The following is a 27,714-nucleotide window of genomic DNA, read 5'->3' as shown; positions in this document are numbered from 1 at the left end:
CGCTACTATTGCTACGGTGCTGCTTTGATGAATTTATCTTATAAAAATCATCAATAGTGTAAGTACCAATCACTCACCACTAGCGTAGTTACATAATATTGATACCTATTGTCGAATTTTGTTATGCCTGTCACAATATTTTTTTACGACCTCAATTAAATACTTAACATAACAAAATTCTAATGATATGTAAAGGGCAAGGTTACGACAATTAGGTACTAAAAAGGTTTGTTAACCCTTAGCTGTTTACTTAACATGCCTAATATAAGCTCGTTAACTGCGAATTATTACAACCTAGTTATTTTTCTTCTTTTCTCAATCCATCATCCATTCACCCGGAAGGGTGTTTGTCAGAAGGAGTCTCACAATAAAATCTATTTTTGTTATGTAAATTGCTGTACCTTATAAAGGATAAGTATCTATCTACTTGCGTACCTTTCCCTCTAGTAAGGGGTATTCGTTAGAGGTAAAAGTTCAAATATGATAACGCTATAGTGACTTCGTGATATCAATAACATACAAAATAAAACACCAAAATGATATGGATGACTACTTTATGAAAATAATTGTATCAAAGTAACTGGACCAAAGCCCTTTTGAACCGAACCGGAATACCCGAACATAAAGGTGAATGGTGTACGATCTTTGAATCAAATAAAAGTAAGTACGTTACGAATATAAACCAATAATGTTTCTGTTAACAATCAGCGATGCTGAACATGAATAGAAATGGAATAAAAACCTTTTTAGAAAAAGAAAGTCCTTACGACCAATAAAATATTTTACAAAATAGTATGTATATTAGCGACCTCTATAATACATAGCTTGCAGCCAAACCTTTATGCTTAGAGTTCGGAGGTCTAGCCAGTTGGCTTACAACCTAACCTAACCTAACCTAACCAGGATGATACAAGGTGCTCCAATAAACACATAGATGGCGCTATTCGCCTTTGTTTGGGTAATGGTTATTGTTTAGTTTTTCTGAAATAAAAGGACAACCTTTAATTAAATTTTATTGAGTATTTTTTTGGATAGAGATAATAAACAAATACTTATTTAAAAGCAATATACACTATTGTGTAACAGTATTCTGACAAAAATAGTTTATTCCCGCTACGGTGAAATAAATATTAGTGCAACTGTACAAACGAATTTACGTAATAATAAAAATATACTAGATTTTTTTTCGACATTTAAATTCTATGACAATTATAATAATAACTAATTTGATAGTAATTTAGCTTTACGATTACATGAACTTGTGAAAGAAACATGTTACAAAACATGGTTAGTTTCACCTACTGAAAGCGTTAACAGCACACGACATCAAACATGGATCAAACACATAAAACACATATTGTCGACGTCATCCGCATTTAGTTTCCAGTGAACAAACGAATAAGTGCACACTCATGTACACATTAAATTAGCACCTAATTTGTAAAGCAGTAACTACTATTATCGTTTGCATAACAGATATAGATAAGCTTTTACACAAATAACATTAAACATTTATTTTATCTAACAAATAATACCATTGTAGATTTTTCTAATTGACTACACATTTAAGAGCTGTATTACATACATACAGTGTGATTATTGTTACGCATACACTTTAGAGATTCCCCGTTCAATAATAGTTCTGACAGTTCGCCTACATAGCCGTATTTGTAGAAGAAAATAAGAGTCCAGTATTACACAAACTTCTAATGGCAATCACATCAAATCTAAGTCTTATATGCTAAGCTATATACTACGCCTAATGAGTAGCTTATTTACCAAATATATTAACAAACAGTACGTATTGATATCGTCTCATACAGCGATAGAATGTAGGGTAGTCCCTACTTCTACTTTAAGATAGATCTATGAGTGAAAACCAAATTTAGGCCTATTGAAATAAATAATGACCAGATTTCGTTCACCAATTGAGTTCTAGAAAAAATAATATGTCTCTCACTACACTTGCTTTATATAATTACTTTACACTTTTTTTAAATCAATATGGTTACATATTTTTCTTTATATTTAACAAAAGATAATTTATGATGGATAACTTATTTTTAGGTTGAAATTAATTATTAATTTCTTCAAATTTCGTGAGAAACCTTAAGGGTTGATTACACGTACACAAGTATAACAGTAATTTCTTATATAATAAAAAGATTTTGCAAATCCAAAGTTAAACCGTGTTTAAATTAAGTGCAATACTCGCTTTATAATATATAACGTGAATGAAACATATTACCTATTTATATTTCTACAAAATATATTTATGTTTGTGTACAGTTTTATATTTGATGAAGCATATTATTACAACTTGTTTAAAATTATACTTTTGGTTAAAACAGATCTTATAATTATTGAAATTGCTACTTATAATACAATCCTTATTTAGATCACTTTACATCTTATCCTTACTAATTAAAGCTATCCCATACAACTTCTCAAATTGTGCTTAATTCAACAAGAAAGCGAGTGTCGTGCATCTTTTGCCAATTTTAGTATATACCCTATATATTTTTATATAAATACACTGTAAGGATTGGTAGAAAGAAATTTAATGGTGGGATATGAAATTATAAAACTACTTCGTGCTTATAAAAAGGGTTATAGTGTGTTTAGGACAGTTATGAATACATTACTTTAGGGTAAGGGTAATATCGATATTATTCGGTACTAAATCAACATTTTTTCTTGTCACTTCGCTTAAGCATGTCCACTTGCTTCCAACGTCCCCCACTTCATCTTCCATCTTGTTCAAGGATAGTAATTGACGATCGCATAGGTATAAATATTTTTACCGCTAACGTTTCATTAGTACAAATATTATGTTAAAAGTATAACAATTGTTACTAAGTTCATAAGATAATTTTTCACTTAAAGCATTATTAAGCTACGATTTACGTACGGTTTCGGAATTCACTGCTATTGTGAAGACGAATAGATTCCTGTATATTATTTCCACAAATATTTATATACATATTAAATAATTAGGTTAATATTAATGATATGTATATTGATTTTGAAAATATCAAGGAAAATCGATCATACAGTGTTTACAATACGTGTCAGAATCGTTTGACTTAGTTATACTAAATTGATTTACGGTATCTTGTGCTTTGTCTATCAATACAATAAGTAAGGTACAGATAAGACTACTTAGCGTTCAGAATATCGCAATCTATACTAGAGAAGGGACTATTCACAAAATATACTATTATCTGTTCGAAGTCATAAGAATTTGGAGTTCATAAGATCCTCAAGTGGTACGAATTATTAGCGTCCTAAATACAACAGTAGTAAATATATTGATAAAAATTCATCTCACAGTATACACTCGACTTCTATATTTACCATTAATATATAAAATCGTAAAATTTGCTACGAATAAGATATGTCATTTTGCTATTCAAGCAGAGGCACACTTTGATATGTATAGTGATTTATCAAACTGTCTGTGTGAAAGCTTCGCTTTAACAATGAAAGCCGACGTATAAATACTTTCTCTAAGTATATCATATTATTATATACGCACAGGTATTATAATAATCCGCCGACATTATACTTTAATACTCATAACATGAAATACACATTAACTAAATATATGAAACATCAAACGTACGAAACAACTAGTTACAGGAACATCGTAAACTAAATTATTTAACATTCAACATACTTTTGCTACAATATTAATAATTATTATACAGGAAAATAAATACAATAATCAGCTTTTTCATAATGTTTATCCTTCACATTTCACGTACAAATTCACATCACGTTATCACTTTTTTGTAAAGTTCCATTTTTGTAACGTTCCTTTTCACTGTCCTGTTGACGTTCCACGCTTGATATGTAAGATTGTGATAAAATATATTTAATTAATACAACAATTTACTTCTAGTACTTTAGTAGCCGATATTAAAATTCGAAATACGATTTGCGTACTCTAGACCTTCATTGACAATCATAAAGTTCATTTCAGTTAAGATTTTTGACTTTATGGTTATTAATGAAGTGAAAACATTTATTTGCATCGTTATTGTTCTAGTTTGTATAAATAATTTGTCTACTGTTTGCTACGAGTGAATGCCGGTCGCTTAGAGTGCGACGGTAGTGGCGAGCGTGGTCAGCAGCACTATCGGCAGGGTGGTGCCTGCGACGCTACTGTACGGGCCGGTCACGGCCCCGTCACACGGCATGTGTTCCAGCTCTGAAAATATTAAGATAAGTTATAAAAACTATGTTAAATATAAATAAATTAATATTAGCTAATCATACAAAGTAGTAGCCCTAATTTAGATAACAAAGTAATCGGTAAGTACTTATGTGTTTTAGTGCCAAAATATTCGTCTTTGTGCAATGGGCATTACATAGGTTCAGCTACGTAGGTAGGAGTCAATAAAGTGGAAAAGGCTCACAAAACTCTAAACTTACAGTACAGTGACACTTATGTAAAAAAATCACCTCATATGTTCATGTACGTACGTAAATTGCAATGTGACTGAAAAACTCATATAGCAGTTACGCTAACATTAAATTACATAATTGTCTAGTTAAGTCATCACAGTAAACCCCAGTTTCAACAAGAACATAAGTGAATATTAAAACTTCAGTAGTTCTTATTTAACAAAGTTTAAGTTTTGGTTCAAGTTAATGTTTTAAATGGGACATTTTACTAACTGCGAGACAGTTTGGAGTCGTTGAGTGGGCTTCTTGCAAGTTTTGGACCTACTTTGTGATAGTTTGAACTTTAAGGCAGACACGTGCATTTGGAATAAAATGTTTGAAGGTTGTTGCAAAAGGACGTTCGGTGTGAGCATTTAGGGCACCTTACAATGAGGTTATTTTAATGGCATTACTTGTAAAATAAGTATACATTAGCACAGCTAAATCCGGTTAGACTGGAAGCGGAAGCCGACCCCAACATATTTTGGATAAAGCTCGGAAGATGATTATTTTGTAAAGTATACAATATGCACTTACTAAAGATTATAGTAACTGTTTGCCTTAAGATTTTAAAATTCAAGTGACGTTAATTTTTATCTTCAGTTGATAAGTTATTGAAAACTGTCGTTTGCTCATTCCATAAGTTTATTTTCTGTAAGTACGAGTAGGTGATTTCAATGAAGACCCTATACATTATAACATTATAAGAATGCAATTTACCTAGTTTAGTTAACCTTCATAACTTCCCTTAAATGACACAATTTTCATTATATCGTAACCGTGATTTCTTCGTAGGCATTATTACACTAATGATATATGCGTATGCACTTGACATATGACATTATGAAAACCTTGAAGCCAGCAGGCCAAGGGTAAATCCAATAATAAAATAATTGGTTCGAAAGAAAATGTGGAATATTATGTCTTGAAGGTTTTTAACAACTTAGTTGAAAATTCCAGTTTGATAAAGTTTGATTTTGATGAATGATCCCATTATTTGTTCAAGCCTGTTTGTTCCCTGTGGACTATTCGATTACTTTCAATGCAGCTCAATTTAACTCGTCAAAAGACGTCTTATTTTCAATACTTGGATATTTTATAGTTTACATATTTTACTGTATCTAAACATGATACAAATTACAAAAAAAATGCGCTTAAAACTTAGTAGGTAATTAGTCAATAAGTTGCGATTGCCAACTTTTGGTATTTTAATCGATCTTTGGGTAAAGTAATATGATACATGGGTGACCTCCTAGAAGTATAGAACCACCTTCGTATCAAAATTCCTGGTAACCCCCCTACCTACTACCCCCTGTACCTATGTCATACTCCTTTTCACATATTTCTTACTATGTAGTTCTTACAACACAATTCATTTTATCGCCACTAACAAATAATCATATACATACCATTAAGCTTGTTAAGGAAATCATTCCAGAAAGCGCAAGCGGAGGCCCTAGGCCCGCGCGGCCCGGCTGGCCCGCTAGTCCCGTCCGCGGTGTAAGTGTAGTAGTGAGGCGACGTGCGAGAGTACAGCGGCCATTTCTCGTCCGGCTTATGAGGCTTGCTGAAATTATAAATGTTGGAGTTATTAGAGGATCTCAAGTATGTAATGGTAATGTGGGATGTTTTCTTAGTGGAGAAGATGTAGCGTGTAATTGGATTTTCCACTCTGTATTTTTTTTTTAGTAGTAACCCGGATTCTTATAAGAACTTATGCAGTTAACTATGTTTTTTTTTAATAGCTGCGTAGGTTTTTTTTTTATTTTGAATTTCTAGACGAACCCTAACCAGCTCCGACATAGTGTCAGTTTGAATTATAAATCTTATTGTATTGTTCATCAATTCTTAGATACCATCAAAGTCACGATCAAAGTCTTGGAACAGCTTTTTGTAGGACAGACATCGTCCCTCTACTACCCAGAAACCACCAAAACCCAAACCCAACTTGTACAGGTAATTACAAAAACTAACTTCCTAATGAAACCCAAGCACTGGCACCTAAGTCATTACAGGCTTACAAGAAAGCTGTAAGAAGTAAGAAGGTTGAACAATAGTTGATCCATGTAGGCCACAGCAGTGAGGTCGGATAATTGCCACAGCTAATCTAGCACGCAAACAATAGGAAACTGATGTGGAGGCCCGATGGATAGGCGGCCAATCGAACACTGGAAGTTGATTTTACACATGTTACTACTTTTTAGTAGGAAAGAGAGGTTTTTGGTTAAAACGGAAGCAAATATCAAGCAAAACCAATATTTGCTTTGTCTCTAGGTTGTTGTGTGTTAAGTTCCTATGTGTTCTATATAGAAGTCTGACCATCAGTTGCACAAAGCTCCATTAAAGTTAAAGTTTCTTTAAATCTATTGCTGACTCTTTAGATAAAAAGTGTCAGCAATAGATTTAATGAAGCTTTAACTGACGGTGTGATATGGATTACGCTAAGGTTTTGAGAGAAATGCGAAACGCAATAGCAAAACGCTCTTGTTATGTCATATGGGAAAGAAGCGTCTAAGCTTTGAGAGCTCGACACGACAGAATTTATCTCACAAATTATATTTTTAAGAGCGCTCTAGAGTGCCATCAGTTACGCTGCTACATGATTACGTTGGTGCAAAGACTGTTCTGTATAAGCTGACGCAATTATCAAGTAATGACGGTAGTGCACTGTAGAAATTTAGCTTTTGAATGGGACTTCTGTCGCATAATTTGGTGTATTAAAAAAATGCAGTATTTAAGATGGTGTCCTGTTGTTAGATTTAAAGCGTTCATTGAGGAGGTTTTAAAGCAAAACAACTCTTCGATATGGTACTGTACAGATACTTTTATTATCTGTCATCTCTTCCAAATGACTTCTAAACAAAACCAATAGGCAAACGACTCACAAAGCAGATTAAATATTCAAATCGATATTGAACCCCAAAATAGTCGCTATAATAGTCTTCCTATATCAGTACCAGCCTAAAATCAATAGCTTGACATTTGTATATGTAGAACTACCCGATAATTTGGCCTAAATCCCGAAGATAAATCAAGTTGTTTAACATTGCCCTATTAAACTGAAGTTCAAGGAGCGAGGGAAGTGCTTTGAGAAACTTGCTAAATCAATAGGGCTTTGATTAGTTCTATCATTTGATTACATACATAATTATAGAATTTGGAATTTACAACAGTATTTTCGATAGAAATAAGCTCTAACTTACAGACAAATATAAACGGTAGGTACATTTCTTCAATAACTACACCTAGGTATGCCAATTATAGTACCTAAATAATTTATATATCGTATACAAAATGAACTAACTTTAAATTTAACTATTAAATTGCCGTTTTGAAACCACCGGAGCACTATCGAGTCTATACAATAGAGCCTAGCACAACATAGTTCCAATTATAGGTCAGCTAGTTCCGAATATCGATAACAATTGACGTTCAGAGGCAAAAGCCAATTATAGACGCCCGCTGTGATGCTTCCAGAACATGGTATCGAAGCTATATTGCCCTCAAATGCAGTAATTAGTCTTATTATGATATGAAGTTCCTGATCTCATATTGCCTTTGTGTGGGCTGTCATGTCAATCTATGTAAATAAATTACATAAGTATTTTTCATCTTTATTAGGCTTCCATACTTAGAATGCGCGAATGTGCAATCTATAAGTATGCATTTGTTGGACTGGATAAAAATAGAAATATAGAGGATCAGATAATGTTGACAAAGAAATTAATTAACACACCAAACATTTTTGGCCTTACTACAAAAACTTTAACAACTGTTTTACACTTGTCTAAAAATTGTGTCTGGAAAATGAACCTCATGTCAACGTCATAATTTGTCATTTTTTTAGACAAGTCTAAAACTGACGTTAAAAAGTTTTTGTGGTAAGACGGTTTATGTTTTAGGACACACTCATACTCTAACCCGAACTAATCCTAAACGCCAAAACAAATTGACTATCACCAAAATTGACTAAAATCAAAGAACAAGCAGAGTCTCAGGAAACGTCAAAAGATTTTTTTTAACAAATCATTAGATGAAAAAGTCGTTTATTTAGAACAAGCTTAGGAAGGCAACTTACCCAGTCAGAGCGAATCTCGTAAAGGACTGCATGATGTGTGCAGCAAGGTCCCTCTCCCTGGTGTGGTATTGAAGGGACATGTTCAGCGGGTGCCCGAAGACATACTCCATCTCATCGCCGTGCATCACGCCCATCCATTCACCCCAGAGGCTTGTGCTGGTGCGCTAGAATGAAAAAAAGTCAAATTAAAAACGCCTTGTTATTAGAATATGACGTTAATATCAATTTTGAAAATCCTGTTGGATTTTTTGTCTAAGCATGTCCTTCCTTTCTTATATAAATAAAATGAGGAAACTTAAAGCTTATAAGCTCATTCTGATGAGCAGAAATTGGTTTTATTAGTACCTTTTTTATGAAAATAAATAAATCTAGAATCGTTAATCCACCTTGTTCAATTCGTGTGTTGATTACTGAAGATTGCAAAATTCTTTTTTTCATCTTAGTATGGACAGCTATTAAATACTTCGTTTAAATAAAATCAGAACAGTTATTAAATCAATACACCCGTGTGTATAACTTGTATGTTTATTACCAGTAAATATCTATAACCTTTGATGTAAATATCACAGTTCGATGTTGTTTGAACTAATATGTAACAAGTCGCCATAAACAAACAGACCATTGGAACAGGGAAATTGATTTCATGAGATTGAGAAACTTCACCTTTAACATCACAGGCGAGGTCTCTTTGGACCCCACGCTCCAATTTCTTACCAATAAGGACCGTGTTAGGTAAATATTTGTGTACCTACATATATGCCTATTATGAAAGGTTTTGACACAATGTCAATTGGTTGATAGAAATTAATATTTTTGGATTTGGTAAATGATATAAATGAACAAAAAATAACAATTTAACCCACTGCACATTTGATATCATCCACCATGTTTGGTTTTCAAGCGTATTATTTCCATCTTCCTATTAGCAATACCAATTTCTTAACAGGTGGAAGAAAATTGAACTTTCGTGAATCGAAATTTGGTGAATTTGACGTTTAGCTTTGTAATCAGAGTAACCGTGGCATGGGTACACAATACATACATAAGTAATATGAGAGATTAAATTTACGTATTAGGGTTTATAAGTAGAAGGGTTAAACCCTTCGTTTACGACCAACATAATATACATATGTGTCTTAAAGTGTACTTTTATAGCTTTGCAACGAAAGTAAGTGAAAGGGGTACATCATATTATGGAGGAACGATGAGTAGGTATCATTGTAAGTAGGTATTTTATTACCTTCACAGGAAGTAAAAATTACTAGTAAAAACTAGTAATTTTTATTCTATCTATTACTTGCTTATTCTTGCTGTGAAGGTAATAAATCGGAGCGGAGTTCCCAGAAAATAAACAAAACAAGTGATTTAGTCTTATAACAATGTGTTAAAATCAGCAATTTGTGACTAGAATTTTTTTCTAGAATCTACTAGACGATCCGAACTTAAATCTCCTCTGAATAAACAAAAAATATATTACATATTATTTTTCTTGGTATCCCTCATTCTCATATAGCTATATTATTATCGCAGATTGCACCAATGTTTATAGCTCCTCAAATCGTCTGTAAATTGCGAATTCGAAGTTAACGTCTCCGTGGCGAAAGCACCGAGTTTAGATTGGGGCTTAATGACGTCCCGGGCTAACCGCAGTGTGGTTGTCGTACCATGGCGCGACGTTGCAACATTGTTTCTATACCAGTCTCTATTGCTAACTTTCTAAGCACGTTAACAATTTTGCTGGGAATTTTTTTATTGGTATAGTTCGGCCATTCAGAGAATGCGTTCCTGACACGTCGCGATTGAACTGACGACGTAACTTTGCAATGGCGTTGCAGTTACGATAAAAATATTTTTGCTGGTTGTTTACCGTTTTAACAATTGAGGAGCATTAAAACAACATTATTATATCAATAATCAATGAATGTTATTACGTCGTCAGTTCAATCGCGACGTGTCAGGAACGCATTCTCTGAATGGCCGAACTATAGTGAAAGTTTTATATCCTTTTATACATAATTAAGATCAGAGAAAGTTGACTTTGTTCATTGTTCAAAATAGTGCAAGTTTAAATAATATTTTGTGTTAATGTTACTCTTGAACAGGAATACAGCATCAACCTTCCAAACTAGCCTACCCCATTTTTTTCTTGGCCTCGGCGCAACACATTAGATTCTCCCATGATTTCTTTCTTCAAACTTAAATTTAATTTAAAGAGACATGATTCAACAAATCGTTTATCGTATAAGCATAATATTACACAGACAAATAAACAACATTACTTTTATTGAAGTGAGTGAGGATGTGAAAGAACCATGCAGTTTCCTCTCAGCGGCAATGGATTGAAATTATATTTATTGTTAGTTCAGTTCTTTGTATTTCCTTTATTTGCTTTGCTTTCTCTCACTTACTATTTACTTAACTACTATGAAAATATTATGTTCAATGCATAGCTACATAGCCCATTAAAGGCCTTGTTTTTAAGTAAGGAGAAAATTCTTGTCATAATTTTATGTTGTTAACTGCTTTTGTTGTAAAAATAAGTGCTATTTCCAGATTCCCATTAAGATCTTAAAAGCAGGTCTAAGCATTCCACTCAAAGTTATAGGGGTTAACCCAAATTACAACATTACTTAAAACAAGGCCGTTAAAAGTCGTAAGCAAATCTTAAACTGACAAAATATATTGTTTCGTAACGTGAACTTCAGGAGACCTACGTAGGCGGATGCTTTTAACATTAATCAAACTAAGTTTACCCCAAAAATAAAGACAACAAACACACAAAATAATTACTAAGAAACAATAGCAAAACTTTGTACAAATTAATAAAACTTGGAGCAAAATCGTCAATGGGCCCGCTTTTACGTCATAAATTTTCAATTGTAGCCCTCAGCACTGAGTTTTGGTACAATCAAGTTGTATGTCAAAGGTCAGACTTTTTACAATTCGACGAATTTTATCGTTCAAATTTTGTATCATTTATACAATCTCAAACGTATTTGTTCGTACTCAACTGATACTACAAGAAAGGGAAACTATTCATTTTCTTTTATATTTAATAAAATACTCGAAAAATAAGTAAGATAGTCGACTCATACTGGAGCTTGTTGAGCTATTGATACTCTTCTGCGGCTAATTGAGTTTTATTATAGGTATAAACAATAAATAAATAATGCATTTCTAACCACAGATTAATGGACGTCCGGAGATGCATTTAAAATAGTTTACTGATAAAATACAAACTAGATTTTGGATTGCAATTGTTTATTTTGAGCATTGTTTTCGATGCTCCACAGAGATTCAATTTACAACTGTCATATTGTAATTTAGTGATTGATCAATGTCAAAATATTATTTTATATCGAGGCTAAGTTTTTATAGAAGACTTTACAATATATAAATTACAGTTTTTTTTTATTGACGCAGTATCAAGCTTTAGCTTTATGTTTGAATATTGTTTTAGAATAGTTACTTAGTACCCCAGTGCCTTAGGGTTTAACAAATAGTGACATTCAAACAGTATTATTTCAGGCCAAAACAACACAAGGTGTTTGTAAAGGCACTACAAAACGTACGAGAATTAACACGCGAGAATTTAATCGTGCTGTAGTTTACTAAAACTTACATACTGCATAATTAGCTTAATCAAATTATTAAAACATGGTGTTAAACATATTTAGAAGCAACTTCTGTTCGTCATTTATCTTGGTTTTTCTAGGCACAAAAGAATCATGCTCTCCTAAAAAAATTAGGTCAGGTTCACTACTGAGGAAAATTGTTAAAAATGTATTTGTGACCTCTAAAAATAATATGTCAAGTTCAAAAACTGTGGTTGATATTTGAGATTGTAACTGAAGATTTAAACTAACAACATCCTTTTTGAAACAGGATTACAAAGAAAGTAAGTTCTTACATATGGACGGGTAAATGGATAGATGTCCCTAATGTCCTGTGTACAAACATTAAAACTACCCAGTTTTAATGTTTCTTTTCAACAGACAAAGGCAAAGCTTCTTTGAACAAAAGATAATTTTACAGCAACGGCTTATATGTTGTAAAAACATATTGTTTTTTTTAATATTATGTGCTTTAGAGAACTAAAACAATTATTTTAAAATGACTTTTGAAAATTGCATCAGCAAGCTCAAAAAATATTCCTCGGAGAGACATTTAACCAATGTCGTACCTCTGAGCGATTTTCCACAATTTTCAGTCATCTCATTTATCTGCCTAGCATTTTCCCAATTGTTGGAGTCGGCTTCCAGTATAACCGGATGCAGCTGAGTATCAGTGTTTTACCAGGAGCTACTGCCCATCTGGCTTCCTGAACCCAATTACCTGGGCAACCGAATACCCATAGGTAAGACTGATTGTCAGACTTACAGGTAATTTCAGTTGTCTTAGTAATTTGTGCTTATATCAGTCCTGACCAGAAATCTATTACGTAATTGACAATATCTCGATGTAAACGGGAATAATCACAGATCGATGGTCGAGTCGGCTGGAGCGATCTGATTTTGAATCTTGAAAGCATCTACTTCAATTTAAAGTTTAGCCTAGTGCAATCTAATTTGTGCTAGTTCTAGTAAACTAGTCTAGTAAACGAAGTAAAAAAAAAACTAGAAAATTGGAAGGCTTATCGTAGGAACTATTATCATGATAAGTACTAAAATTACTAACAAATTCTGAATTTGGGGCAATTTCAAATAGCCTGATAAAACACTGTATCATATTTCAACTACATAACATATTCCGTTTGGACTAGGGCATGCAATTTCGGTAAAACAAAAATTACCGGTAAAAATTCGGTAATAAAAATATTTTTACCGGTAAACCGGTAAAACGGTAATTTTTGTAATTTTTTTAAAATGTGATATTATAACAATAAGATTGGGTAGTCTTAAAGCAAAAACTAAATAAATATGCAAAGTATAAGGTGGTAAACGTTTTTTTGTGTCGTGGGCCGTAACAAAAAACATGTCAGTACCATCCGTACGCGATGTCGCCGACAAAATGCAAGAGAAACGGCTGCGATGGTACGGACATTAAAAAGGAGTGACACCTGAGGACACCGGCAGTGTGAATGAGATACTCAATCTCAATATACCCGGTCAAAGGCGCAAAGGCAGGCCGAAACCGTGGTGGTTGAGTGTCGTAATGAATGACATGAAAAAAAAAATGCGAACTCGAAGAGGAAGATGTCTATTCAGGAGGATAGAGCGAAGTGGAAGAAGGAAGATACGGAAAGCCGACCCCGTCACAAGACGGGATAAACGCTAAGAATTACCGTAAAAAATATATTTTTCATTGAAGGGAAAGCCCTTTTTTATGGTAAATCATCAAATGACAGACTCTTTCTGTCTAAAACCCATGTTTTTTAGTAGGCGTTTTATGGACCAGGGTAGCGGTAACTCTTTCGAACAATCCCGCGGCCCCGGCAGGCCTTGGCCCTGCTGGGCCCCACTGGGTTTGCTGACATCTCCCTGAGGAGCCCGTGGAACAACGCGCGCCGCTGACAAGGGTCTGTTGTCTATGCAGACGGTGGAACGATGAGCCACTCGAACTCACCGCCCACAGACCGACGCCTACGGTGGCCGGGAGTCGTCTCTCGACCCTTGGCGCCCGTGGTGTCTTCCTGGTCCACTACAGCGGCTGGGATGAGAGGTGCTACTCGCAGTCGCTCCGCCGTCTCCTCGAGCATGACTGCTTCGCAGAAGGGGCGACGGCTTCCCATTCCGTCTAGCTCCGGACCATGGCTTGAACCAGGGAAGGACGCGAAAGGTCGCCGCTGCCTATTGCCTCGACGACAACACGGCGGTACCCTTCCCAGGCAGTGCACACCTGGACTGTGTGCTCCACCGTGTCCTCAGAGCAGTCCGCATGGTGGTGAAGTAAAAGCCCTTGCTCAGTAAGGTCATAGAGTAGGTAAAATAAGCATTAGCTACATTTGTACCTAGTATGAGCTGACAGCTATGAGGAAAAACAGAATAACTGAATGAATACAATTTGTTTAGATTTTATAAATTAAGATGAGAAAGAAGATTTGTATCTAACCTAGAGATAGTTAAGGACAAACAAGTTTACTTTTCTAAAAAACAGCAACTATAACACTCTTACAATACGTAATGTATGCAACATTACATTATATTCAGGCTACATAACAAAGATTTGACGTTAAATGAACAATTGCTATATTTTATCAGAAAAACGTAAAAACCGGTAAATTACCGGTTTCATATTATTTTTACCGGTAATTTAAAACCCGCAAAAATGGGCGATTTACCGGTAAAAACGAAACCGGTTAACCGGTATTGCATGACCTAGTTTGGACGTAGCAAAAGTCAATATTAGATTATTTAATATAGAAGCTGGAAGGACGTAACGTGGTTCTCTAATATTTCGTTAAGCAAGTATGTAATGTAATATTAATTACATAAGTAGGTACCCAATATATATATTTTTTTAATATAAAAGATCAAATATTCTGTTTCTAGTTACCTTACATAAAGTAGGTGGTAATGCATTGAATTCCCACTAACCCAGTTCTTTATTTGTTTAATCTTTAAACTTTTGCCTTTAACAAGTAAAAGTTTGTTCACCCATAATGCTACCGTACAAAGTTTTATTGACATAATTAACTTCAAATTCTATCAAAGCGATCAAAAGGTCATAAAGTTTAATATTATTACACCTACAACCCTGAGCGACAGAAATCATTTTCGTCAAATAATAAATAGGTAGGTATAAAAAATACCTCTTTTCCTTTGAAGGGGAAAACATAAACAAATCCTACGGCAGCTTATTTATCTGTTAATTAACCCGCCTCAACCACAATACTGACTATGGTAATTTAACAATTTAGTGTGGTTATTCAAAATGAAACACGGATGTTGATATTATTATTTTGATGTCAACATGTATTGATAATAAAAACGAACCTGTAAAATGATGGTGACACATCAAAAATTAAAAGCAAATGCTGGAAGTATGAACTGTCAATCAAACCAGAACACCTATATAATCTAGGTCAAACCCTCAGATCGATGGATAAGGAGTATCACACGCCCTCCCTGAGACGCCACGCACTAATGGCAGATAAGGTAATTGCCCGTTTCGGTCCACAAACGAGGGGCTTAATTGTTGCCACATTAGTTTGCCAGTCAACGGATACTCTACATCCGAAATACCCACAAACAATGCTAACTTTTGAATTGAAACCTTGAAAACAATTCCCTCGTTCCCACTAAGGTTTTTAGACACAGACATTAAATTAAAAGCGGCCGTTTGGTACGCAGAGCCCTTTTAATAATGCACGCGGTCGGCAGCCAACATTATGCGTTGTCATGCATGAGTGTGACGTCGGTAGCCTGAACCTACACACTCACGAAAGGTCAGCTCTTACACAAAGTAACTTGCCTGACATACCTTCCAGAAGCTGTCTAATAAATCGCACATTCAATAAAACTGAATCTAAATAGCACCCAGCGTGAGGTATCGGGATTTGGTAACGACAGGAGACGGATCTATATGCGTAGTAGAAACAATGAAAAAGGTTAAGCAGCTAACAAATAGTTCCACCTACACACGTCAACACAATGCGTGTCGAAGAATGGAACAATGACTTATTTTAGATCCATTTTCCAGCAATCTAAGCTTTCAATTTCGCGTTAAAAAGTACAGATTTCATAATTTCAGAATTACATTTGGTTACAAAACAAATTGAACATCTGAAACGGCTCCGAAGTGTGTGTAATCTCGAGTCATATTTGCTGAAAAGTCTTCGCAAGACGTCTTAATCGTTTGAATGTGCGAGGGAAATACGAATGTGGGCCAAGGTCGAACAAAATTGAATAATGAATGCGAATTCTACATGTGTGTTTCAGGTTTTTCTTTTTGCAAGATACATGTAAAATTGTTTCACGACACATTATATGGAGCTTGAATATTTACTTAGTAACCTGATTTCGAATCGATTTTAGCTATATTAGTACCTTCTGGTTTAGTGGATTAGGTCGTGTGTTAGTCAAACCATCTTGAATTATAAATTGGACAACAGTTGGCTATTATTTGTTTACGGTTCTAATTCAAAATTAAAGCTGAAAAAGATTGCCATTGGAAGTTGATACATTAGTTTGCCAGTTGGTACATTTTTTTAAGAGAATACTAATTACCAGTGTAATTGAACAATAATGCCTAAATTCCTTCAGTTTTGATACAACTTACTTATATACATAGTAACTTTTCAAGCTTACTCCTTCATGTTTCATAAAGTAAGCTTATCATAACCTACAAGACATAAGAATTACAACTGAATGGCAGAACGTGGATAGGGTAAAAATGTCTACTAACCAACTTGTTAGCGGAAATCAAGTTCGCATGCCTGTAATATTTTTACTTGAAATTAGGTTATCGCTTGTCAAGCGTTTTATTGGTTGAGTAAACGTTGTTACTGTCCGCCTACATACGTCGTTTTTATGGAGTCACAAAGACTTACCTAGATAGCTGATAGATAGGTACCTTTAAGTAATCACTGAAACGATTAGGAAAATAAACTAACCACGTTCCAATATGAGTAGTTGTTAGAGAAAAAGTCTTCTGTGATTATTTCTACATGAATCTTACAGCTCGATTCCCAGATTTGATATTGCTATTGATTTTTTTGTGGGAAAAATGGCCTATGGTTAAGCGGTGATTAACTTTACCATAATAAATTACACTAAAATATAAAAAGGTAAACTTATCAATAGTTGACGTCAAACATGTTATTATACAATCAAAATTATAAGTTCCGTGGCAAGTGGTATCAATATCACTTTTTCACATAACTTAGTGACATTATGTCCTCATAGTTTCATAAGCTTCTAAACCATTGAACGAACAAGGCAGATCATCCTCTCACTTACAAATGATACTATGTTAGTACCACATGCAAGAATGTTAACACATATAAAAGTCAGACGCTTACATTTCAGAACACTACAAACATAAATTTAATTCCGTGGACTACTGTAATAAAACAGACAGTACATAATGTACATTAACTACAAGCGGTGCCCGCTGTGTGCAACTTAAAGTAGTATCGTTTTAAAATATGTAACGCTTAGATTTCAACGAGCTATAAAAGAAAGCTCCCATTTGTAAATTGTGGTACAATGTTAGATAAACAAATGCACAGGTAATATTAGTCCGTACAAAGTGATACTAAATAATTCCTAACCAACACAATTTATTATTGAAACTTGCACTATCGATCACCCACTTTGGAAGATCAATAGTACCTATAATGGCTACCATGCCTTGAGCAACTTATTTTTTTCTTCACTAACGTATCTTGTACAACTTGACTAATATTTCTCTCAGAATTTTACGGCATACGTTGTCTATGTAATAGGAAGAAACAATTGACTGTAACTGAACAGAACACACAGATCACAGTAATAGAAAAATCGTATAAGACCAATTCCTACTTTAAATAATACATACCGCAGCCGTACATTATCCTATCGAACGCACAAAACCCAATTCCTTTCCAACCGTACATCGAAGCGTAGGACACAAATCGATTGTTTTAATGGTCCCATCTAAGATATACAGGAAATAAAGCTATAAAGTGAAATAGACGCACGTCGGGAGCAGAAATGGAACGGCGACAGGTCACAACCCGAAATAGCTTGTTGTTAATCTGTGACCTTTGACTCGCCGACCAGGGCTGACCCATGCCATGCCTAATTTATTAAAGGTGCCTACAGCCGTTTGTAACTGACAAATACACGTCGTCTGGTTTGCTACTTGTAATGATAATTTTAGTGCTAACCTTGAATTTGCAGCTGTACCGTACTCTTTTGTTTTTGTTTTTTGGTGCACCTCTAAAATATTTTTTAATGGTTTAAACTTGGAAGGAGACATCCAATGTGTAGGTTATTATTTTTCGTGCACGTAAAGAAAAAACACTGCGCCAACTCCAAATAAATATGGAATTAGAGCAAAAACATGATCAAATGATGTGCATCTGTTACGGAATGTACAGGAACTAATGTTTTACGTGAAACAAAAACTTCTGTCTCGGGTTTTACACCGTAAAACATTTCAAGCAAGATATAAATTTAATATTTTATCTTCTACAATAAAAACTGTTTCGTACAACACAAGATTATGATGTTTCTTTTCACGACAAGCACGCTAAGCACGCAGCTATCTTTTACATCTTTACTGAAAGAATGCAATCGATTATGTTGTTCCAGTCTTCAAAGGGAGCTTATTTAGTATTCATAATGTTGTACACCAAAGCACCAAAGGCAGAGGGCTGGTTTGACTCGTGACTTGACCTACAAAATGGTTTTATGTCACCACTGTCCGTCAAATTGGTATTTCGTCGACAAATCGCGAGGTAGCCCGAGTCTTGTCGCACCACTAACTTACTGATTTATAGAGGGCCATTTATCTCGATATTCTTATATCGGGATCATTGGCGACACCTTTCGCATTTTAAGTTACAGCAGATGGTAGCCTGTCATTTATCATGTTTCTTTCGGGATTTTTTCGCTCGTATTTTTGTAGTTTGGATCTTGATTATAATAGAGGAAGCTATCTACTAATAGGAAGGAAAGTGAAAGGGTACCTAGACCTATATACCAAAGCTTTTGTTTGAAAATAGTACTGGTATTAACAGCTATAATGTAATTTTGATCAAAGATAAAATGACTTATAGTTTGAGATGACTTTTTAACAAATCTGTATAGAAATATTAATTCACCCAAAAGAGTATTTTTCGGTTCAAAGCATGAAATCTAAAGGTCACCTGCATTAGTAACAATGGGTAGGTACCTACCTACTACATAAATCTGTTAGGAAATATTCCAAGATAAAGGTCATCTTATAAATCCTTACTTAATGCCGATTCTCCTTTTCAGAATAACAATAGCTGAAACCATTCGGAATGGAATAACAATGATCACTTAAAACTCCGTGAAACACAACAAACAGTTTGACATGGTGTAAATATAAAATGATATTAGTAGCCCCAATAGTGTGTTGTAATCATAAAAAATTACAGGTCTATTTAATAATCACCGGTATTAAACGGGCTAAATAAAATAGTTATTACAGACAGGAGAGCATACTCGATTATGATTCTCAATTTTATATAGATGCGAGTGAGCTACGTTGCATCGCAAAATCGATATTCAGAGCATCATTTTAAAATAGCTGGGCAATCAACTTTGCTAGAAACTGTAACAAAATAGTGAAGTTTTATTTTAAAACTAGCTGACCCGATTGATGTTGCAACGTTCATTTTTCAGTAACACATTTTTCCCCTTTCCTGTATCTAGCACTTTTTTGAAAATTTTGAGATGGTAGTGGTGATAACGGATATCATTTTAATGTAGTTTTACGAAAAAGTGAGTTTTTTTTGGTATCTTTGTCTGTAGTTATAATTGAAACGTCATCAACCTAATAGGTTAATTGTGCACTTAATTTACATTTTAGCACAGCCAACGTACCAAACGTCAACATATAACAGTCTTTCTCAGAAATTCCCGTCTCGTTTCTTTTTCTAAGAGCGTTATTCAGAAAATCCCGTGCAGTAATTCTCAAGGGAAGCCATAAAGGCGCGGCTCCACCGCGGTGCACGGAGAGGCTACGCACGTGTATTAAGCTTCGCTTTGTAAGAAAATGTATGTGGTTGTGTCCACTGCAACCCACGGAGAGGCTACGCATGAATTGACGTCATTGATACACGCGTGGCTTGCTCGAATAGGCGGTTACATAGCTCAACGCTGTCAACGTGGGTCTACGTTTCCACTGGAGTACACGAATAAGACCCACGACTATGTACAGCTCGGTTATCGCAGAGCAGTTGTTGTAAGCGGTTACGTAGCTCAACGCTGTGAGCGTGGGTCTACCCGTGCGCCGTGCCACGCTATACATAGTCGTGGGTTATATTCGTGTACTTCAGTGGAAACGTAGACCCACGTTGTCAAACAAATGAATACACGCAGCTAAAATGCGCCGCGTGTCCGTGCACAGCGTGCACTGCGGTGGAGCCGCGCCTTTACAATCAAACAGCATTTCATTTTATTTACAGACAGATTGTTATTTATGTTGGCCTCAACTCCAATTTTCAGAATACAGAATTCATGTGGCCAGCTCTTCGTTGCCGATTCAACATCGATCTAGTGAATTTAATAGTTAATTAGACGGTTTTATTTCAGAACGTTTGGTTAATTAATGAGAAACGGTCGCGTGGTACGTTCTTACAGAATTATTTAATTTGTAAAGTTATTATTTGTTGGGAAAGCCGTCAGTTTGTAACAAAACTTGTTGGTAGTTCAAGTGTTTTACCGTGAGTCATCGAGAACTTGAAACTATGTTCGGAAATCGATATCTACTTGTAATAGTTAAACATCGTTTGTGAATTAAATATTATTTAATCACCGATAATATCAGCATTTTTGAATTTAACTATCATAACTTCCCTCTATTTTTCTACAACACACAGTTTTCGGTACATACGTACATTTTGGACAAAAGACAAACGTGAGAAAATTCCAATGCGATCCACAATAGGGGCATGTTGAGTGGTTATTCTACAGAATTGAATGACAAAGGGAGTAAAACTACGAGGGTGGAGTGAGATCCGCGGACAATAGCCAGATAGCTGTGCAATTGAATACCGCACTTGACGCGCCCGTGAAATATGTATTGGACTTATTCTGATCTCTGTTGTCGTTAGATTAAGTGTGGGTTCTGTTGCTGGAACTGATATTTAGATGCCATTTATACTAAATTGAAATTAGGACAGCAAGGATCTTTGGACACTTTTTCTCCAAAAAAACGCGTCATGTAAGATTAATACTTATATTGAGATTTTTCACTGTAAAATAATACTTCTCCAGAACATTGACAGTCATGCTTTTCATTGTTTATTCGCTGTCAATTTCCTGAACTAAATAATAACCATTATCTGAATAGTAAGCCCCTATTCCTTACATTGTACTCCATTACAACATTTCATTATAAAAAAACAAAACACGCTCACATTAGTATGTATATTCTCGAGTATATCACATGCTTTTATCCCGCTGTTCATTTCATTAAAACTAAGAAGTGCACGTGTAAGTAAGGCAGGAACAACAAGCAAGACTTCTTATTAGAAAGAAAAACTAATTATTATAATGAACATTTTCTTGCGAACAAGCTTGACACTACGTTTGAGGAAAGGTATCTTATCAAATTGAAAATAATGAACATTGCGGCCCTAGCGATATTTCTTTGCGTTTCTTTATGGCTTTGTCAACGTTATTACACGATGTTCATAACTTTTGTGAGCTTTTCTCGATTTATTACGGAATATGGCTACGTATATAATAGCCCCACGGGCCTATCGATCATGGGGTTAAGCTACGCTTGGCGGCCAATCCGTGGATGGGTCATGACGCGTTTGTCCATGTTTTGGAAGGCGCGTTACATTTACAGTCTCAGCGGTTATTTGAACATCTTGACCAAGCTAGAATGTCTGACAACTAGTCTTACTAAAGGGTATCAGATTCCCCGAGCTGTACAAACTATAGTCGCTCCATTTAAAATACTGGAAAGTTCTCAATGGCATCCTATTAGACTAGAAGTAGTAAGTAAATATTATTTCCTCTACTCAATTCAATATACCTAAGTATTATTAAAAGTTAAAAAAAAAACAGTAGTAAAAACAGTACCTATTCAATAAAGGGGAGGTAATATAATTGAAATATACTCAGCTCTTTGTTCTTCTTATGACTCATAATATCTTTGTCATAAATGCACAATAAAATAACCACAATTTAAAATTTCTACAATAATATTGCGGTTTTCTAAGAAAAAGATAATAATGTATGTTTTTTAATTATGTTTTTCCCACAAACCACCTTTTATATTATTCTGTAACAATATTATTTTACTTAATTATAGGACTTAAACGTTCTAGAGAATTGTGTCTGCCCTACAATGGGTACCTAGGTAGGTCTATCAAATCCGAATAGCCACAATATTAGAGTTGCATATTTAGCATCAAGTTATTGATTTCATCTGACGACAAACCCAAATGAAACGGGACGAGATTAGAAAAACTAGAACAGGCCCAAACGACCAGAAAACTGAAACATTTCTAAAATTACTTTTTTATGATACAAAAAGGGAATATGGAATAGGTTGTTCCATATTCAAAGAGATCATTTTATTTAGGAGGTTTACTACATTTAAATAATTTCCGAAAAGAAGCCAGAAAGTCTGACAACCAGTCTAACCAAAGGGTGTCGGGATGAGGAGGTCAGAAAGGTGTCTCTCCAAGTAAAACACTGATACTCAGCTTCAGCATGGAAGCTTGAGACTGGCTGGAAGCCAACCCCAAATTAGTTGGGAAAAGCCATATGATAATTTTTTATAAATTTAAGACTATATTATTAGATAATTCAGGCTACATAATGACTGCACATTACCGTAAAGGCACTTCGACACAAACGCGTCCCATCCTCAAAAGTAGTGGCAAAGCAAAAAGCAGATGTACACGGCAAACTATAAGAGCTCTCGTATATGGTTCGTTAGCCAAATTAACGTGTTAAACCCAGACCGGTTTTGCCGTTTCAAGTGTGTCTTCGTCACAGCTATTCCTTTGAAATGTTGCCTGCATGTCCGTTTATAGTTTAACCGTATCGCTTTTGATATTTGAATTTTAGTGTATTTTAAACGTTTTACGTCAAAATTATACATATAAAAATACTATATGTATACAGACTTAAAATCGAATTATATTAAAAAAATATAAAATATCCGAATGAGAACCTCCTCCTTTATGGGAAGTCGGTTGGTCAAAATGTTGTTTTATTCTAATTTTTACATAAAGAGGTATATTATTCTCATTTTATTGTATAGTCTGTATAACATGCTAACAGCTTTGTCCGTGGTAAAACCTTTGTAGCTTACACTTGATTTTATTTTAATTGCTACTTAAAAGTTCATTAAACTTTATATTAATGTAGAATCTGTACAAGTGTACTCTTTGTTGCTTTAAAAGGTCCCTATTTTATTTCACTTCTTTGATTTTAAAAGGGTCATTAATAATAAACAGACAAATGTAGGGGGAGTCCGGGAGAGTTTACCCGACTTCGACTAAAATGCTCATAAATCTCTTTATATTCATAAAAAACTATTTTTTTTTTTTATTTTACCTTAAGCTGCATTATTAAGGTTTATTTTTTCTGAAGAAAGTTTTGTAAATCATTAATACTTTTTGAGTAATTAACGATTTCTACCGAAGTGAGATTTGGCTATTATCTCCCGTCTGGGTGGGAGACTTGACCACCCGACAAGGGAGACTTTACCCTTGGTAAAATAAAAATAACAAACTACAATTAAATAAAGAAATATTTAAAAAAAACATGGCATATAATAATTATATAGTTTCAGTCTGTCTACAGCAAAATATCTGGTACATTTAACAATATCTTAATACACAGACCCTGAAGACAAACCCAAGTATGATGATAGCTCATGGACTATCAGAGCTATCATCATACTTGGGTTTGTCTTCAGGGTCTGTCTCACTGTCACTTGACTGTAAAAGTTGTCTTTTCACTGTATTTGTCCTTGCTTTACCTTTTTGTTACTGTTTAGTTATTTTAATTTTTTTTTGGCCCGATTACATCTTGATTCTCATCTTGGTGTCCCTTTTCTGGTGTTTTTGTTAAAATTTAAGTTTTTCCGGGCTGTCTACTACGACGGATTTTCTTTCTAGGAGAAGCTTTGGGAAAGGGATGAATCGTTTGTGGCAAAATTATTTTAGTTTTTTGTCGTGAATCAGAATCTACCGTTGTCCTATCTAGATCTTGAGATATAGAAGCTAACTCTGCTGATTGTCTTATTATTGAAATTGCTGGCTCAGATTCCTCCGTCAAAATTGATGGTGAACTCGCTCTAGTCTCTGCAGTTTCATTTATTTTTCATTTAAAAATATTACTGCAACAGAAACAGAGGGAGATTACCCTGGGTAAAGTCTCCTCCCGTCGCTATGATAATGTCTCCCACCCCACGCCAAGCTATCCGTTATTCAATTTACAAAAGAAACTAAAATATCCAAGTAAAATCTGTCTGTCGTAAAGGTTATAAGGATAATTACACTAAGGGTATATATTCATCACATGCTGGAATCTATAAACAGTAAGCAACAATAGTCAAATATCGAAAATTGAAAAAAAGTACTTGCGGGGCTCGAAAACGTGTATTTACTTGTAACTCTAAAACGAAACTGCCGAACGCAACACCGTCGCGTAAGTAAGGTGGCAGGCACCTATGGGTTGTAAGAAGTGTGGCAACGTCGCAATATCTAGGTAAACAGAGATTCTATGACCAGTGGCTATTGCCTCCTACCTGCTAAACTATCCCGGACTCCCCCTACCTAATATTATCTTACATAAATGTACTATTTTCCTCAGTCGGGTAAAATCGTTGTCGACGCCAATTCAGAATCAAAAAGAGCCTTTTAGTCGTTGCTTTATTTAGCCACCTTTGTAATATAACTAATTCGAATAAAAAAATCTCAAAAAAACTTACATGTGTGAAGTAATAGTAGTAAACATCAACTCCTGAATCGGCCAGCACTTCTGCGAAGTAGTTAGTAGGGCACACGAAGAAATAGTCGCCAACCACGTCAGCTATCATTTTCTGGTTCAGATAGCCATCGGTAATTTCCTCCCAGTCCGTATACTAGAACAGAAACCATTTATTAATGCTTTAAAAAGTAAACAAAGCATGTTTTTTGGTACTTTATTACGAGAACATTCTCCATATAATCTGGGTAGTTAACGGTTTGATAGACCATTTTTTTTTTAATTCCACTCTTTCTCTTTCTTTTTCTACTACTCTCACTCTCTCTCTCTCTGACTCTCTATCATCTTTCTCTTATCTACCTCTGTATTTGTATTTTGCTACATTTGGTTTTATATTATGCTATCAGTAAATAAAAGCCTTAAAATATTGTATAATGAAAACGATGTCCATATAAATTAGCATAATTATTGGAAAGTCATTCAAACTAACGATAAACGAACTGCCGGCTAATGAAAGCAAACATTTTAATTACTCGTCTGCATACCATTTAGTATTTAATTGGCTTCGCATAAATGTTTCCGCATTTAAGACAAACAAAATGAGAATTCAAGTGCAGCAATGAGAAAAGCATTTTCGCATTATTGAAGGTAATTTAAGATGGACATCCTTATTACAAGTTGGTCGGGATGTGATGAAATCACACCAATTTCTACGAACGAAGTAAGTATTGGTGCGTGCATTTAAGTGCTGTCCGGTTAATGTTGGACATAAACTTAAAGAGACGTTTAATTTTTATTCTTCCTTGAATTTTGTTGGCAGAATGGGCATTAGAAAAACAATTGAATTCAACTCCATGTATTGGTAATGGACAAGACAGGCATATTGATCGTTGTCCTCTGTCCCTTTTTTCCTTTTAATCCATGTAAACAAAAGACTCTCGGCTCGTAAAGCTCGTATTGTACCTCTCTATCAATCCACTGATCCTATAAAAGCTTGTATTTTGATTTGAAAGTATGTTGACAGTTGACGTTGAAGATTATTTGTTCAACTCAAAATATTTCCTCATCCTCGTCAAAACGCCATTTTTATTCGTAGAATTTTTATGTGTCATCCCGAAGAATTGTCGAAAGTTTTTTTCCTCAAGAGATTAGTTTCATACACAGTTTGTTGGAGTATAATGTGCCTTTCTATTCGAATTGTCAAAGGTTAATTAAGTGTTAATATATTATCTCATTTTAAGTCATTCATATCTTATACATAGAACATTCAAACAGTCTTCACACAATCAATAGAAAGATAAAGTAATAAACATACGGACTTTTGTTGGTCTTTGCAATGAATGGTAATTACACATAGTAGCCTAATTACACAGGTCTTGACCCTCACCATAATGAAGAAACTTTGTTTAATTTTAAACAATGTAATCCTTGTAACGTGACCTTTTATGATAGGTATGAATTAGTTATAAGTCCTGTTGATATACTTACTTGGAACACGATAGCTTCCCTCTTTATTTTGGAGAAATCCTTGAATATGGTGTCGACAATTTCTAGAAATTTCTCCCGCTGCAAGAAGCTGGGGCCATCCTTCTCGAAGTAGTCAAGGAAATCGTATAGTAAGAAATAGGTTCCTGAAACGAGAATACATAATTTATTATGTTAATGTTCCATTAAAGATGGACCAGGAATGCAAATACTGAAGATGAAGATCTTCAACATTCATTAAGCACATTGAACGGTGAAAAATGTTTGCATATTTGATTATTGGATTCTGCGTGTTTATTTCCGAGAGAAATTATAAATATTGGTGTATATTCCCAAAAATATAAACTGTTAACTTAAAGGTTGAGTAAGTAACTAAATTATCAATATATAAAATTCGTAAGTCTCATTTATTTTTAGTTTTTTTATTATCACGTGTTTTCAAGATCTATAGCAATTTTACGTAGGTACTATTGAAAACCAGAATCAATTTGGGCTGTTTAAATTTTGTACCGTGTTAATGATTTTCGTAATTTCATTGTTATGTGGATCAACAAACAATGTACATAATAAAATGACCGGATTGTCGTACATTTGTTTGCGGTTTCATGTATGATTTATTTGGTATTAAACGCGCTCATTATCTAACGTATATCCACTTTGATTCCATTGCTATTTGATTTTGGGAAAATTTAGTCTCTAAATCATCATGAACAAATTAACAATGAATAATATTACAAAATAAATTTCTCGTAATATCGCGATAAACTCGAAAACTCCTGAACGAATTTTGATTCTTAAGCAAGATAATTTATGTAATGAATAATCCCAGAATACATATGTAGTGTAGCTTAACATTTTCATAAGTTTTTAAATTACATACGAATAGAGTCTATTGACATTTACCGGGCACCATTCCAAGCACTTGGGACCACTCGTGGCGGACGTAAGTACTTGTGGATAAAAGAACAATGACCACTTTTTCATTCTACTTCTAGTGGTAACAAGTGCCCATACTGCGTATATAACGTCCACTAATCAATTCTATCAGTCTTTATAATGATTGCACTTATCGTCGCGCAGGTTTTCAAATTGTTCTACCAGAACCGTTTGATAGAAAACCATGGCATT

The 27,714-nt window shown here is 34.5% G+C and overlaps 1 protein-coding gene across 1 annotated transcript in view; it reads right to left on the bottom strand.

Moving 5' to 3' along the window:
* Positions 1–1,000: 1,000 nt before the first annotated feature.
* Positions 1,001–27,714, bottom strand: part of LOC124631802 (acetylcholinesterase-like) — a 66,437-nt gene continuing 39,723 nt past the window's right edge. Inside the window, exons 3-7 of the mRNA XM_047166410.1 lie at positions 26,590–26,732; positions 25,106–25,258; positions 8,528–8,691; positions 5,859–6,016; positions 1,001–4,213 (exon numbers count right to left, since the gene is read on the bottom strand). Of these exons, the coding sequence (XP_047022366.1) occupies positions 4,101–4,213; positions 5,859–6,016; positions 8,528–8,691; positions 25,106–25,258; positions 26,590–26,732 (731 nt within the window). The 3' untranslated portion in view covers positions 1,001–4,100. The remainder of the gene's footprint in view (positions 4,214–5,858; positions 6,017–8,527; positions 8,692–25,105; positions 25,259–26,589; positions 26,733–27,714) is intronic.

Source organism: Helicoverpa zea, chromosome 7, assembly GCF_022581195.2.
Source record: "Helicoverpa zea isolate HzStark_Cry1AcR chromosome 7, ilHelZeax1.1, whole genome shotgun sequence".
In the NCBI taxonomy this organism is placed as follows: Eukaryota; Metazoa; Arthropoda; class Insecta; order Lepidoptera; family Noctuidae; genus Helicoverpa; species Helicoverpa zea.
Note: the sequence above shows the minus strand (reverse complement) of the source record. Positions and strands in the feature narration are given on the sequence as shown.